Here is a 16,762-nt window from a genome sequence, read left to right on the forward strand (position 1 = left end):
AACCAGTGTTAAAACAAGAGAATGCCAAAAGGCGAACAGCACAAAGAAAATGCACCATCAGGGCGTTCATACCTCGGGGTGAGCAGCTACAACATGGTCACCCTGCGGCCTAACCCACGAATCAATATCGAATCCTAATAACATTGGCCGCGAAAACCTCCTGCCGAGTAAGGTAATATGATCTGTGCCGACGCAATGAAACCTGCAGCAGGCGCAGCAGCTGGGCCTGCAGGGCCCCGCTTGTTCCCTCTCCGCTGGCGCCGGCACTCCCCTCCCCCGACTCCTCCTCCTCTTCCTCTCCGTCCTCAAAAAAGTTCACTTTTCCCTCCATGGAGAGGCCCTCTTCAGCGGCCGGGTCGTTGCGCACGGAGAGCACTGCACGGGCGGCACCATCGGCACAGTCGCCGCCGTCAGCGCCGTCAGCGCCGTCGTTTGACACCGCGACTCCCACGCGGCACGTCCGCCGGACGTGCACGACGGCGCCGGCCAGGCGGCGCAAGCTTGGCGGTAGAGAAATTCCATAACCGGCTACGTGCACGACATCGCACACTCGAAAGACGTGGGCAATGACGTGGACGATCGTGAAGTGGCTGCACGGGCATCGTACGCAAAGTAGGGCTGCAATTAACATTGAAACAATTGCCCACCTTTCTTTCCTTTTTAGGGAAAATCGCTCGTAAAATACGTCGGTGTCGGACGCGCTCGGACGTGGGCGTTGATGATGCGTTGGGATTCGTGTGTGCGGCTGACCATGTGTGACGAGCGTGCCAATTGTGGTGTGGTGATGGTGGAGTAGCGAGTGTGGCGTGATGAGCGTATTGGTGCTGGTGTGATGATGGCAAGGCACTAGATCGATTGCAGGTTACTGGGCGCGACTCAACTTGCTAATAAGCTCAACGCTTGCGGGCCGACTGGCTGACGGACCGAGCAACGAACCGACCAGTTCACCCACGGCCTCACCGCCTCGTCGTGCGACGAGGCCGCGGGCCGCCACCCACCGTGCGCTTGTGCCCTGGCGTGCGCCCCCGCCACTCCGGCCACCAGGCAGTGCAGCACCACCTTCTGCGCCTTGCAGCGCGCCAGCAGGTCCAGCAGGAAGCTCGCAAAGCCCGGGCCGGAGCTCGAGGCGGAACCCGTACCTCCGGCGCCGGTGCAGCCCGAGTCCACGAGCCGCGCCAGCGCCGACACCAGCAGCGTCAGCACCTCGGCGCTGGCGAGCTGAACAGCCCCAGGGAGTAACGAGGTGAGAGACAGGCAGGGCTGTGATGCGGCCCTTCCTGTACATGCGTGTGTGTGTGTGTGTTAGCGTTAATGGTTATATACACCGAGCGAAGGTAGGGTTTGGGATATAATCGCGTTGAGTTATGGGTTCAGGTTTCGTGTTTTAAGACTCAAGTCAGGTTAGGGTTAGAGTGAGACTATATTTAGGGTTTTAGGGCTAGCATGAGAGATAATAGTCGGATTATGGTTCAGTGCTTGGGTTAGGATTTGAGTTTGGGACAAGGGCAAGAGTTCAGGGTGACGATTCGCGCAAAATAATTCGGGGTACTCAGCGGCAATGGTCTTCCGCTGGGCCCTGTCAACACAAGCCGATTCTCACGAAGCTGGACCAGTGGTTGAGGGGCCTTGCCTGCACGTGGCGGTTCTCGGAGAGCTGGCGCGGCGACGCGCGCACGTGGTGCGGGTAGTACGAGCGCAGGAACGCGAGCCCCAGCGACAGCACCACCTCCAGGTACATGGCGTTACGGAAGCCGCCCGCCTGCGCCCCTCCGCCCTCCGCCGACACAACCACGCCCGGGCCTGCAAGCAGCCAGCACCGGCGGCGGCACAAACCACACAAAGACAAAGATCCTCCGTATAGCCTTAACGGGCTGCTTGGGCAAGTGATGTAAGCGAGTAGCACCTATGAAGGCCGACACGGCACATGAGGGGGTAGGTGGCCAGCACCACGCCCAGCCGTCTTTGTCTCCCGAGTGGTGATATTTACACATCGCACCCAGTACTAATTTGAGGTTGAGTCGACCTATCAGAGGCCCAGGACTAGGTAAGATTATTAGTCATTGGGGGTGTTCGTAGCGCGGCGCGCTAACCGCCGTGCCACCGCCCGCTCTCTCCACACATCCTCCAGTCGCCACCGACCGTGGGCGCTGGCGTAGAAGTCTCCGCCGGTGAAGGAGGCACGGTGGCGCGCCAGCAGGTTCTGCAGCAGCACGAGGCGCGGGGCGCGGGCGCCGCTGACGCCCGTGGTGGCGAGGGCGCTGACGAAGGCGGCCGGGATGGAGCGCAGCACCGAGCCGAGCACCGCAAGCGCGTGCAGCACGCGGCCCGTGTCGTACACCTGCAGGCGCAAGCGAGGGGGGGGGGGGGGTGTGTACGCGTGACACCTCTAGCGGGGATTGCTCGAGATAATGCACGCACCGGGAGGTGGCTGGCCGTCACTGTTCAGGCTTCAGGTTTAGGGTCGTTGTCGTTCGTGCTAATTGCGTCGCTAGCAATCACCGAGTAGCCACAGACGACAAGGCAGCAGCAGCAGCCAGGCGGTGAGGAGCCAGAGCTACCAACAATTGCCCAAGCTCTGCAGTCCTCCATATATTAAGATGTCATCAGCCAATTAATTAGATTGGAAACCGGAGCTCCCGGAGAAAAAAACCCGCACACACGAGGGAGCAGCACTCGATTCCAAGTGACAGATGAAGATTAGGCCGCACTTTGCTGCACCGCCCTCTTCTCCCGGTGAGCCAGAGTACGGGCTCCTCCTCGACGCCCAAGAGGCGGGTGCATCGTAGCATCCGCGTGTGATCCACCAACCCTCGCTGCTGCTGCTGCTGCCTGCATAGCGCTGGGTTAGAGGCCACGCGCGCTGCCACCGCTGCCTGGTTGGCCTGTGGATCTGGTCACTCGGGAGTTACAAATAGAAACTTCCGGGAGGCGGGTGGGGGTGGGGGCGGGGGGGAGGGGGGTTGGGGGGGGTGGTGGGGGTGGGGGTCTCACGGGGGGGGCGATCTGCCATTGGTTACTAAGCGGTGCTGCTCTGCGTGAAAGTGCAATTCTGAAGCTATCTACTCACCGGTTGTAAACGTCGTCGGTGTTAATTACGTGTAAATGTAATGAACCCGTCGTGAGTTATTAATTATCTCGTTAAATATTCGGCCTACGGTGGGTGGGGGGCGCGGGGCAGCTGACAGCGCTGATCGGGGGGCCCACGACAAGCGTGAGGTTGGGGAATCGCCGTGCCAGAGGAAAGCTCCCCCCGCCTCTAGGTCAGCTCAGACTGAAATGAGAACCTGCAGTGGGCTTCACCTAGGTCAGCTCAGACTGAAAACGACTGGGCCGTGCTCACCTGCAGATAGAGCAGCACGTGCTGGTAGAGGGGGTGCACGGTGGCCACGCTTCTCTCTGTCACCCCCAAAGACGAGGAGGGGGCGGCCGCGTTGCCATGGTTACCTCCTCCCATCCTCCGGGTAGCCCTGGGAGACACAGCACCACCGCACTCACCACGTGGTACACGCGCGGCCCCTGTCCGTGTTTCCGCTGCTGGATGAGGGCCTCCCCTTGCTGGCTGCGTCAGTTCCGGACATTGTTAATTTGACAATACTTTACCATGCTGGTCACGGCAGATTGGCGAAGGTCGGGGAGGAGCAGCAGGAGGAGCACACAAGTGCAGCACAACAATATATTATTCTGCACCGCACTCTGCTAACAACGTAGCCCCGCAGCCGCCCATAGCCACCCATTGTGGTGGGCGCCCGTACAAGCACTATCCAGGCTCATTCCTGCTTAGCCTGCTTCGGGCGCTTGCTGGGCGACTTCGCCATCGGCTCTCACGACGCGACGGTCCACACGCCAGCCCACAGCGACTCCGGGCATCGTCACGACCCATTTGCACCAAATATTTAGTGCAGTGGTTCTTAACCTTTACTGCGGTCCTTGCACCGCTTTGGTTCTCAATAGTAAATAAATAGGCAGGTTTAATTAAACGAAGTAGTTGTACTTACGTGCCCGTGATTAATTTGTGCTTCGATTATTTACCTTCTAAAAAAACCTGCCCATGTCTTGCACCCGCAGAAAGGGCATCAGGTTAAGAGGAAGAACCACTGCTTTAGTAGAATGGCAATTTACAATTTTACACAGAAATACGCAAATTGGGGACGATGCAACAACGGAGTCACGGTCAGCAGCGCACTGGACGCACAATCCTGAAGTCACGCCGGTCCAATTCTATCTCCCGAGAGTTCATGAAGCTCCCTGCCCCGCCCCCAACCGCCTCTGTCCACCGAGCTGTGTGAATGTGAAAGTTCCACCACAGGTGGTCTATAATCGTCGGTCGTGTGTGGCGGTGGGCACTCCGACCTCGATCCAACGCATCTGGCCAGCGTGGAAGTGCGGACCAAATAGCCCTCTGGAGCGGTGCGATCGCGGAGGCCTCTCCATCAGCAGTGACGTGAGCGAGCAATTGCAGGGCTGCACCTTTGCCGTTTGCATGCTAATTATTTGCTCCAGGAAAACTGAAGCCGATGACCGTCTCAGGTGCTCTGTGGTGCTGCTGGCTCCGGAGCCCAACCTGCGCGGCGGGCACGAGTCGCTGTCCCCCTCCTCCTCCTCCTCCTCGGACGACGAGTCCCTGTTGGTGCCGTCCCCCTCCCTGGCGCCGTACCACGCCTCCAGCCCGCCGGCCTCGCCCAGGTACGCCGGCGGCAGCCGCATCGGCAGGTCCTGGAGGGCCGGCGCCGCCGGCGCCGCCGCGGCCGAGACCCCCCGCGCCGCTCCGTGCCGGACTTTGGGTCGCGCCCCACCGCCACCTTGGTCCAGCGTGCTGCTGCTGCGGCTGCGCGGGGCGCCGGACTCGACGCCCGGCGCCAGCAGCGGGAAGGAGCTGGGCCGCGGTAGCACGGTGCCGCACGGCGCCGTCACCGCACCGCCTGCCGGTGGCGAAAGGAGTCGCGGGTAAATACTCGGCTCTCGCGTTCATTGAACGGCACACCACGGACGCCAAGAATAGTGGGGTGCGCCGTCGAACCGTGAGCACGAGGACTGGGCGAGCGAGCATCGAACGAGAGACGGCACAAACGTGGCTGAGAATGGAGTCGGCAAAATGAAACCGGTACAAACGAGACGCACGGTATGAACAAGACCAGAGATCAGGAAATTAAAACGAGATGGACGCTACAATCGCAACAACTAAAATAATGACCCTTGGGATCCGCCGGAACGCTCCGCGTGGTGGCGGCAGTGCCGCCGGACTTGCCGCGGCTCTCACCATCGACCGCGTCTCCCGTCTCCGCTTCCCCTCCACCCTCCAGTCTCGCGACGGCCTCCACCACATCCTCCAGTAGCCGGCACACCTCCGGATCGATGTCCCGGCAGACCACCCTACCCTCCTCCTCCTCCTCATCTTCGTCCGCCTCGTCCGCCTCGTCCACCTCCTCGTCGGCAAGGCTCGAGTCGCCCGTGCGGTCGCTGACCCCGCTGTCGGAGCGCGACCTCGTCGAAACGCCGTGCGTCGAGCCCGTGTCGTCGTCGTCGTCGCCGCAGCCGCCGTCGTCCTCGTCGTCCGCAGCCCCGGCCCCCTCCTTGGCGTGGCTGGCGCTGGGCGGGGAGGAGGAGAGGGGGCTCTCCGAGTCGGCGCCCAGCGGGTTCACGGTGAGGCCCACGGGGACGCGGGGCCCGCCGTGGGCCACGCTGGACCCCCCCCGCGCCACCCGCTCCGTCACGTAGTAGCCGGCGTGGTCGCCGGACGCGCGCACGCATACTGGGCGCACACACACACACATCGTCGTTAACATCATCGTAATCATCATCGTCCGTGAAGCAAGTGCTGTAAGCGAACGCCACAATCCCACTACCTACACGGCAAACAAAGCACACGCAGGCTATCACGGAAAGTGCTATTATCGAGCACCTGCTAAAGCAGGAAAAGTGCACATGGAGGTGAGCACCATACCTGGCTAGCACCATGCCCGGCCGCCTTTGTCTCCACAGTGCTGATACACCGCACGAGGTTTTCAGGAGAAGCCCAGGAACGATTCAGCTATTCACCGCATGACTCGCCACGTACGTTGGCCGGGGCCAAGAATCGAACCCACGCACCCGAGATTCGTGGCACAGTGCGCTATCCGCTGCCAAACTCCTCCTACAATCACCCACAGCGGGGCAACCCGCGGCATCCCCAAACTCACCGCTCACTCCAGTCACCTCCCGGGCGCCGGCCTCGCTGGCCAGGAACGCCCCTTCCACCACGCAGCTCCCGCCATTTCCCCGCATCCCCGGGTCTCGCAGCGCCATCTCCCCAGCTCCGTCGGCGCCGGTTTCCAGCGGCTCGCCGGCGCGCGGATCGTCGCCGAGCTGGCGCAGCGAAAGGGCGCGGGAGCCGGTCCCGGCGCCGGACTGCCGCAAGGCGACGGCCGCCAGCGACACGCGCTGCGTCTTGGGGTGCAGCAGCAGCAGCAGCGGCGGCTCGAGCAGGCGCGGCACGTCGTGGCGCTGCACGGCGTGCGTCAGCCACTCGTGGCACACGGAGGCGCACTGCCCGTCCGACTCCACGCAGCGCAGCGAGTCCAGCATGAGCAGCAGCGACCTGCCGGCATGCCGGGTCGCTCGGTCGGTCACTCGCTTAGCCGGGCGTTCACTCGCTCAGTCACTCAGCCGGTCAGTCACATGGGAGTGAGGGGAGGGGAGAGGTGAGAGCCAAGAAATGGGGAGAAAATAGAGAAAGGGGAAATGGAAGAGTAGGCAGAGAGGTTCGAGGGGAAAGGTGGAGGGGGGAGAGTAGTCGGGGTCTCCTGTATTTAAGCAGGGGATGAGTTGAACTCATTGCAAGGGTGCCCCGATCGGAGCGACGCGTGGAACAGAAACGAAAGCTGACAAGTGCGCAGCGAAGCACGGGCAGGTGCACGCGTGCAATTGCACCGAAAGACGGGAAGAGGACCACGTGGGTTAGAGAAGACACGTCGATTCGAGGACGTCGCACGGACCGCTAAGACAAGCGAGCGGGCTCGGGCAGGACGCTTTTCGACAGGGAAAGACGGTGGGCGGTGGAGATTTATCGACAGAGCGAACGCGCCCGTGGGGGCGTCCGCCGCGGAAACGGAGCGGCGAGGATGCGACCGTTGCATCGCGAGACCCGTGAGAGCTGCCAACGCTCTCGGATCGATGACGTGCGTACCTGTCGAAGGTGCGCGTGAAGGCCCAGTTCTTGCTCTGCTGTAGGTCGCGCGTCAGGTGCCAGAGCAGAGCGAACTTCCTGTACGCCTCCACGCGCGTCGCCTACGCACACGCGCGTGCGCGCACAGGTAAGCAAACACGCACACACGAGGGCACGCGCACACAAACACAAGCAGGCACGTGTGCGTACAAACACGCACACGCTTAAACGCATGTACACACAGGGAGTGCACGCACATGCACAGATACACCTACGATTAGCACGGTTGGCTACGCACGGCGCGAAAGACGTTCAACATAGTACATAGACCAGCAGATGAGCCCAGCCTACCTCAACGAACAGTGCCAACAGGGGAGAGCCGACGGACTCCGGAGAAGAGGGCACGGCTAGTCGGGGAGCAGCAACGGAGCTTACAGAAGGAACCGAGAGGCACGGAAAACGTCCGGCAGAGCGGATCAACAGAAGGGTCACAAGGAAGGGGGGGCCCAAGGGGCCTGCAGGGGACGGGGGTCTCACCGGCACGCGGGACGCGAGGTCGCGGGACACCACGTCTTCGCACACCGAGGGGCCGGGCGCCAGCCCGTGCAGCTGCTGCAGCAGCTCCACGCAGCGCCGGTGGTGCCGCCCCCCTCCGCCCTCGCCCAGCTGGGCCCACAGGATCGCCGCCACCATCTGCCCGCGACGCGCGACACGAGCGGGCGGGAGTTGAGCCGGGACCGCGGCGGCGCTCCCTGCCGCGCCGTCGTCTTTAATATCCGCCGACGCTACGGTCCACGTCGTTAACGGTTTCCACGCGAGGATGAACGCATTCATGCATTAGCTCTGTCCGCCAAGATGATCCAATATGATCAAAAATGTAGCATAAAGTTGCGTGGCACACACCCCGCCCCTCACCGCACGCCCCACCACTCACCCCACCATTATCAATACCCGGCATTTGCCACTAAGTGACGGTGACGTCACCACGGCACCTGTGCCAGGCCAGGTGTACTGTCGAAGGCTCGCTGACAGGAGGTCACGGGACAGACCCAGGTGCCATGGGTCGACTGACTGATATAACTCCGATACACCACCTGTGCCCTCTACTGTGCCAACTTGCTGTGTTTTAGCCGCCCGGCACTCCGCTCGTTGTTGTGAGCGTCGCTCCTCCGCCCTTCGTTGTTGTTGGAGGGCGACTGTCTCCAACTGCCCAGCAGCAGCGTCCTTCACGAGCCTCCTCACCCCACGCCCCGCCCCTCGCCAAACGCCCCGCCCCTCACCCCTCACATCTTACCACGTGCAGCTTGCGTAGTCCATGACCAGCGTTCTGATTTGGCTTTTCACATTTATAATTGGGAAGCCTTCCAGCTGACCCAAAAATCTGGCTAACTCAAGTCCGGCCGACTTTGTGTTGCACCCACGTTGAATTCGGCTGCACTGTATTATAGCTGTATACATCTCAAAGCTGTATTGAATTACACCGCCTCGTACTCCAGCTGTTCTGTACCGCGGCCGCACAGCGCCGCACCGCGCCGTCACCGCGCGGACACACACCTGAAAGAAGCGAGTCTTCTCCGCCAGGTAGCGTAGGTGAGCGTCGGTGAGCGGCGGCACGATCACCACGGCGACGCGCCCGGGGCTCGCCGGGCTCGGGTACGCCATCGCCGCCTGCTGCTGCAGCTGCTGCTGCGGCGAGGAGACCGCCACCGCGGAGACGGAGCGCGCCAGGTGCAGCAGGTCCAGGAAGCAGGCGATGGCCGTGCCGCGCACGGGGAACGCCTCGCTGCCGCTCAGGCCTGCGTCAGAGCCGCCGCCGCCGCCGCCGCAGCCGTAGCAGCAGCAGGCCAGGAGGGTCTGCAGCCACTCGGGGAGGACGCCCGTAGTGTCGCCTGCACGCAACGACGACGACACAACGGCGATGGCATCGGTGGCATCGCGATGCAGTGGCGAGCGCCAACGAATGCTCCGCATCATCTCAAGGCATAGATTTTCCCAGCCGATGTTAGTACTCGTAAAATACTTTTGGGTGAGGCCACGTAACGATCCGGCCAGATTTGTGTTGTAAAACCCTCCACCGGATGGATTTGGGAACAAAACCCTGGCCAGATCAGGAAGTGTGGCCTAATCCCAAAATCAATCATGAATCTGGGTCGCCCGCATCGCGAACGACGACGTCACCACCACCGCGCCAACGCCATCGCGCGGCACGCCGACGAGCGCCGCGCCGACAGACAAACCTGTGCCGGCGGGCAGCGCTCGGTGCGGCGAGGCCGGGCTGCCCTCGGCCACGTACACGGGGAAGCTGGAGCACTCGAGCAGCAGCTGGCACGCCGCCGCCAGCGCCGCCAGGTGGCCCTCCGAGAAGCCGTCCGCGGCAGCGGCGGCGGTGCCGTCACTCCCCCCGTCGTCCTCCCCACGCGGCCCCCCGCCTCCCGCCTCCCCGTCCGCCGTCCGTCCGCTGCGCTTGCCCCACACCGCAAGGGCGCCGGCGCCGGTCAGTGCCCCCCCCAGCGAGATGTCGCGCACGAACTGCGCGGGGGCTCCGTCGCTGCGCAGCACGTAGCGACGCGAGAAGAGCGTCAGGAACTCCTGGAAGCGCTCGCAGCACCGCTGCATCGTCGTCTTGTGCTGCCGCTGGCGCCGCTCGCCCTCGTCGCCCTCGTCGTCATCGCTGTCCTTGTACACCTCCTCGCCCCCGTCGTCCACCTCCTCCTCTTCCCCCTCCTCCTCGTCTTCGTCCGGGTCGGCGTCCCCCGTCCCGGCCAGGGCGCCGTCGTGGCGGGCCGGGTCTCCGGGGCGCCGGCGCGCCGCCGGCGGAGACTCGGAGGACGATCGCGAGCGCTCCGAACCGGAGCCGGCGCCGTCGGAGCAGCCGCGCAATTCCTTCGGCGATTCCCGGGCGCCGCCCTCCTGCCGTTCCCGCGAGCCCGTGCCAGCGCCGGGATGCTCGCCCCTGCCGCCGCTGTACTGCACGAACTCCGTGAAGCTGCTCCCGCCGGGGGGACCTCTCGCCGGGGCGGGCCCTGCGGCGGGCTGTGCGGGGCGGGGGGAGGGGCCGACAGGTACGCGTGTGACTGTGCGTGCGTATGCAGGGAGCGGTGGTGCAATGGTCAGCGCGGTGCGCTACGAGCTCGATTCCCGCTCACGACCAATAAGAGTGGTGAATATTTTAACCGGTCCTGGGCCTCCCCTAGGTCGACTTGGCCTCAAATGATTACCTGGTGCGGTGTGTAAACATCGCCACTGGGGAGACAAATGTGGCCGGGCGTGGAGCTGGCCACCCACCCCCTCGTGTGCCGTGCCGACCTTCATATAAGCACTTGCTAAAAGCACTTACCCCAAAAGGTCATACAGGGGGGGGTCTTTGTGGAAGACGTTAGCAATCGAGTCACTTCTCAGATGCCTTAAAAGTGATCTCTGATCCCCACAGCAGAGGGCAGCACATTCGTACAGGCTCTGCACTCGGCATTGCACAGCGAGTCCATGGGTCTCTGTGCGAGCCATCGGAGACCAGGCTGTGACCATCAACTCGCCAGACTTGTGAGCCCGCTTCCGGCTCAGCGACGCCACCCTGCCTCGTACCGCTGGGCCCGAGTCGCCGCCCACTCCCCCGGACGCCTCCCCCCCCCTCCTCCGACGGCTCCGCCCGCTCGGCCGTCGCCGTGCCAACCGTCGCACGGTGATCGTCGCCGGGGCCGACCGGCATCGCGGCGGTCGCCACGGGGACCAGCGGCGGCTGCACGCGGCTCAGGATCTTGGAGCAGAGGCGCAGCGAGTCGGTGAGCTCGGTGAGAGAGAGCGACGCCAGGTGGCGCGTCAGGCAGCCGATGAGGCGGCGCAGCAGCCGCGGGAGGTGCTCCGTCTGGATCTCGATGTACGACTCCTGGGGAAGGGGGACCGCACACGCGCAGCGCGCGGCGCTCGTTAGCCTCGCTAAGTCGGAGCCGCAGGCGCCGCCGCCGTTACCAGCGGTGGGCGCCGTCGTTCTCGGATGCCCGCGAAGAACGGCGCCGGAATGATGAGGGTGGCGACGGTGGTGACGGTGACGATTGCCTGGTCTCAATTTTCATTTCGATAGGATTAGAATCATCGCAATGCACTTAGTGGTGCATTCCTGTGCTCAATTGTCATTGCAATAGGATTGGAATCAATGTAATGCACACAAGTGATTACTGATTGAGTTTAACTCTCATTTCAATAGGATTGGAACCAGAAACATTCACTTGGTGATGCATTCAGTCTCGATTCTCATTTCAATAGGATTGGAATCGGCAGATTGCATTTAAGCGATTATTTAATGGGGTTCAATTCTCATTTCAAAATAATATTCATCGGCATCATGTACTTCGTTATGCATTCATGGGCACAAGTGCCATTACAGGGACTGACAAATGCTGAACCCTGCCACGCGTGACGTGACCTGCACGCGTGCGACGTGAACCAACGTGCGTTCCGGCGGACGGTCCCCTCTCCTCTACAAGACCCTATGGTGGGGGAGGGCCAGGCTCTCCGTGGCCCAGCTGAGATTTGAGTGAAGGTGAGGCAACAGCGTTCAGCCGGAGCACGAGACGGCGGCGGCCTTCCGTGCGCTTGCTCGACCCGTTCCCAAATATGGATTGATGTATGTGTGTGTTGAACTTCTTTCATACCGTACGTAGCCGACCATGCTAATCGCAGGTGCTGCTGATGCTGCTGCTGCTGCTGATGCTGCGGTTACTGCTGCTGCTGATAATGAAGATAATATGTTTGGCCGCACAGCTGATGGTGGTAATGACAACACGGATGATAAGAATTTTGACAATGAACGATGACTATAACGGTGCTGACGATGACGAAAACGAAGATGCGGATGACGATGGTGACAACCATAATGCCGCCGGTGATGAAAACGAGCCGGCGTTAATCTTCCTCCTCGCACCTCGGAGCCCAGCGTCCACGCGGGCGGCGCCGTCATCGTCCCGACGGCCGCCAGTCAGAAATCCATCCTCCAGCCGTGACCCCAGGGTTAGTAACCACGGTGACCCCCGAGTAACCGCAATGACCCCCGAGTAACCGACACGGCTCCACGCTCCCCAGCCGCCACGAAGAGACGTGGAGACACGGCAGACGCTCCCCCAACACCGACACGATCGTCCCGCGAGTCGCTCGCTCGCTCAGCTCAGCGCTCAATTTATTTCGTTTGACAGCAACGTTGTCGGCCCACTGCTGGATCCACCCGCCCTTCCTTTCCGTCGTAACGATGCGTCACCTGTTCAGCCTGTGACCGCGATACGTTCCTGATGTTCACACCATCCCCCCCTCGCCTCAGAGTTCGTCCGATACCCATCGCTCGGAGCCTATCCTAACCGCAGAATGACGATGATCGTCCCTTGTGCCGATCCACTGCTGGATGAGTACCGTGTCGGTGTTGTGCGAGCGTCTGCCCCCAGGTTAACGACGCCCGTCCCACACGCGTCCGCCGCGGCGCCCCTCATTGGACACAAATCAACGACACGGAAGGATTGGTCAGCGATTAGTAGCGGGCAACGAGAATATTTTAGAGACCACGCGCGAGGATTGCAGAAAGAGGATCACGGAGAAACAATTTCTGTGTTGGCAATCACCAGCTGATTGCGGATTGGAGGCGTCCCAGTGGAAAGCTGCATGCAGAGATGGCGAGCGAGCACACGCACGCAACACGCGCCCGCACGCGCACACGCACGCACGGCCTACCTGACACAACGCGGCCATCAGACTCGGTGTCGGCTGGAACACGGCCAAACACACGTGCGCAAAGCATCGGTCACTACCGCTGCGCGGGCCGGGCCACAACCCCGCGGCAGCCACCGCGGCACGCAAGCGCGCACGCACACGCACGCACTCGCGCGTAAGCGCATGCACACACACGCACGCAGGAACACACACGCACCTGCACACACGCAAACACTCGTGCGTGAACGGACGTTCGCACGAAGAACACGCGCACGCTCGCGTGCGAAAACATGCACACGCGGGTTACGCATGAACACACTCGCACACGCGTGAACACGTGCACATATATGTCAGCACACACGAGTGTGAGCGCATACACACTTGCACGCGCGCACACGGGCACCCGAGCACACGGGCACACGTACTCACGCGTACATGGTAACACGCGCGCCAGCGCTTGCGCTGGCATTGCATAGGTGGATGCACGCACTCAAGCATGAATGCACAATAGTAGATGCGCAAGACACACGCACGCAAGCACGCCCTCACACACTCGCACACATCCATACACAATCACACAAAGGCAAAGATAGGGGGGGAGGCCCAGGTCCAGTTCAGATAATTGTCACTGGTGTTGGTGGCCATGAGCGGGAAGTGAACTCGTGTTACCGAGTTTGTAGCGCAGCGCGCTAAGCGCTACGCCTACTGCAGCCATCACGCACAAAAGCACATAGACACAAGCAGGTACACACTCACACGCATGCATCTGCGCACACACACATGGACAAGCACGCTCACGCACGCTCGCACACACAGAAACGCACGCACACACTCGCACGCACACATGCTCGCACACACGCGCTCGACAACACACACACGCGCTTTGTTCGCACACACGTGCTCGACAACACACACGCTCGCACCTCTTCGTCCCTGCCACCCACCGAGGCGGTCACGGCCATGAGCTGCTGCTGCCGCTACTGCTCTGCCAGGAATGAAGCGCCGCGCTACACACGCACACATCACCTGCCCGTGCCTTCGTGCGTGCGCGCGCGCGCGTGCGTTTATGTATACGCGCGCGTGTGTACGTACGCACGCGCACGTGTCTTCTGTTTTGTGCGTGTGTGAATGCATGCATGTGTGCGCATGCATGTGTGCGCATGCATGTGTGCGCATGCATGTGTGCGCATGCATGTGTGCGCATGCATGTGTGCGCATGCATGTGTGCGCATGCATGTGTGCGCATGCATGTGTGCGCATGCATGTGTGCGCGTGCGTCTGTGTTCATCTGGCTGTAAGGGGTGGCGCGTGACCATGAGTGTTGGCGAGTGCTGGCGAGTGTTAGTTTAACACGTAGGCTTGCGAGTGTTGTTGGCGAGTGACTGCGTGTAGCCGCCCGGGGTCGTGCGCGCGTGCGCACGTACGTGCGTGAGCACACGCGTGTGCGTGCAAGGAGCGGCGACCCCACCAGAGAGACGACGTCGAGGAGGAAGTCGGCCAGGACGCACAGCTCGCACACGGTCAACTCCTGCTCGCTCATGCCGCTCGGCCTCCGCGCCCTCCTCACCCCGCGCCGGGACCGCCTGCCATCGCCGCGGCAACAAGCGGACACAGGGGAGCACGGTGGTGGGGGGGGGAGGGTGGCAGTGACGACGATGATCAGCGACAAAGTGACGGCTGCGCTAAACCCGCAGCATGAGCGCGACGGAGAAGAGCAGTGCGATCGCACGCGTTCGTATGTATCCACATACATATTTACACACGTGCTCTCGTGAAGAACCGGGGATGGCGACCGTCAACCCTTCACACGCTCACAATCTCACTCGCCTACACTCACACACACACACACACGCTCACCGCCACTCTCACGACCTCGCTCACCACCACCGCTCTCACGCCCTCGCTCAGTCTCGCTCGCTCGCAACCTCACAGTCTCGCCCGCGCTCTGGCCGGCACCTGCAGCAGCTCTGGAAGAGGCGCGCCAGGTAGTCCCACAGGTAGTAGGGCTCGAACGAGTTGAAGAGAAGGTTGGCCGTCTTCACCACCTCGGCCGTCTGCTTGTTCTCCCTCATCTTGCTGCGTGCAAAGAGCCGACGCGCGCAGGTAACGCACACGCTCGCCACGGCAGCCCGGGGACAAGAGCCTCCAGCTACCCCCTCCTCCTCTACGCGTCAGCGGCACGCACCCGTTACGACCGCCACCGTTAAGCTCCTGGTGGCGTTGCTGCCACTCGTGGACGCTGTGACGGGCGCCCTGCCCCCGAGACCGCGGGTGCCGCCCAGCGCTCGCGGTGCGCTAATCCCCTAGGTAAACGCGCCCGGTCGCCACCTGTGCCGGCCCGCACCGCCCCACGCCGCGCAAGAATCCACGCTGTCGCTTTCACTGCCCGTCCCCTCTGCGGGTCGGTGCACGCGCGTCACCTCGCGCGCGCGCGCGCGGAACAACACAGACGGCAGCACGCATCCGCGCGTGGTTGCGCGTCAATGAGCGCGGCTCCGCGCATTGCCGGCGTGTGAGGGTAAATCTGTCGCCGCATGTCGGCGAGTGCCATCGGTGGGTGTTATTGGAGAGTGTCATCAGTGAGTGTCTTCGATGAGTGTTGTCAGTGAGTGCCGGTGAATCTGCATGGGTTCATAATGTAAGACATGAAACTAGATTTGAAGTTTTCGTGACTGCAGGGATCCATACTCTTTGGTTCTTTCGGTAAAGTCACGTAGGTAGACTTTAAAATAAATTACCATAGCAAGAAACAATTGTTTCTTGAATCTAGAAACAATTGTTTCCTGCTGTGATTTAATTTATTTTATTTTATACCTACGTGACTTTACCGAAAGAACCAAAGAGTAAGACATGAATGTTGGTGACTGCGCGTTGACAGTGAGTTGCTGTTACGAGTGACTGATGATTTCGTACACTGTTGCTCCGTTTCAGAGTTGTTGATGAATTGCTGGTGAGTGACACGCAGCTGCTTTGAGACGCCAAATTGCCGTTGAGCTACCGTCGCTAATTTGCGGTACATTGTGGGCAGTCGTGAGGCCGCCACGCGGGCCAGCACCTGCTGAGCTGGCTACGGTCCTTGCTGAAGAGCGGCTGGATCCCGGTACCCAGCTCCATCTCGCACTGCCCGTGGAGCGCACGGAACACCTCCACCAGCACCTCCTCCAGGATCGCCGGGCCTGTCCACGCAGCACCACCGCACCACCACCACCATCACCACCGCCACCACCGTAATAGCCACCATCACCACCGCCACCACCATTGTCACCACCACTTGCCGTAACCACCACCACCACCAACAACACAGTGACACCACAACCACCACCACAATCGCCACCGTTCCTGGAGAAGCTCGCAGCACGCGGGGAGGATCGTGGGACAAATCGTGCTGAACAACACGCGGGTACGACCCCCGGATGGCGTCGGAGAACCGCGCCGCGTGCACGCGCGAACACCCGGGCCACGGGAACGCGCCCGGCCTCACCGATCTCAGGTTTGTCCAGCAGACTCAGGAGGATGCGGAACGGCCTCAGGTCCGGGGAGACGGAGCCGCCCTCCTCCCCGCAGCCGCCCCCGCCGCGGCCCTTCAGGATCCCGACCATGGCCTGCGAGTGCACGCACGCACACACACGCACGCACGCACACGCACACACGCGCGCACACACACGCGCACACGCACGCACGCGCACACACGCACAGACGCATGGACATACGTACAGATGCATACATATCAACACAACCATACACAACAGCATGGATCGCCCACTTTACGGGTTAACCACGCTCCATTCGTGCCGCCTGTGAAACGTGCGCACACCGATTCTACTATTCGCCACAGACGTCATCAGCAAAGGTTGCAAAATAGTGAGATTAACAACTTATACCTGGTGTACACGAGCGTAAGCGCGCACACACACACACGCACACACACGC

The 16,762-nt window shown here is 61.8% G+C and overlaps 1 protein-coding gene across 1 annotated transcript in view; it reads right to left on the minus strand.

The window, feature by feature from the left end:
* LOC144734259 (protein DOP1A-like) overlaps positions 1–16,762 on the minus strand; it is a 45,510-nt gene that overhangs the window by 19,326 nt on the left and 9,422 nt on the right. Inside the window, 19 exon segments of the mRNA XM_078616385.1 lie at positions 203–375; positions 999–1,218; positions 1,631–1,800; positions 2,140–2,338; positions 3,341–3,467; positions 4,562–4,919; positions 5,258–5,749; positions 6,177–6,574; positions 7,163–7,263; positions 7,679–7,834; positions 8,696–9,030; positions 9,379–10,174; positions 10,724–10,768; positions 10,770–11,024; positions 12,854–12,886; positions 14,301–14,415; positions 14,789–14,908; positions 15,888–16,008; positions 16,314–16,434. Coding sequence (XP_078472511.1) covers positions 203–375; positions 999–1,218; positions 1,631–1,800; positions 2,140–2,338; positions 3,341–3,467; positions 4,562–4,919; positions 5,258–5,749; positions 6,177–6,574; positions 7,163–7,263; positions 7,679–7,834; positions 8,696–9,030; positions 9,379–10,174; positions 10,724–10,768; positions 10,770–11,024; positions 12,854–12,886; positions 14,301–14,415; positions 14,789–14,908; positions 15,888–16,008; positions 16,314–16,434 — 4,335 coding nt within the window.

Source organism: Lampetra planeri, chromosome 50, assembly GCF_965212315.1.
Source record: "Lampetra planeri chromosome 50, kcLamPlan1.2.h2, whole genome shotgun sequence".
Classification (NCBI taxonomy): Eukaryota; Metazoa; Chordata; class Hyperoartia; order Petromyzontiformes; family Petromyzontidae; genus Lampetra; species Lampetra planeri.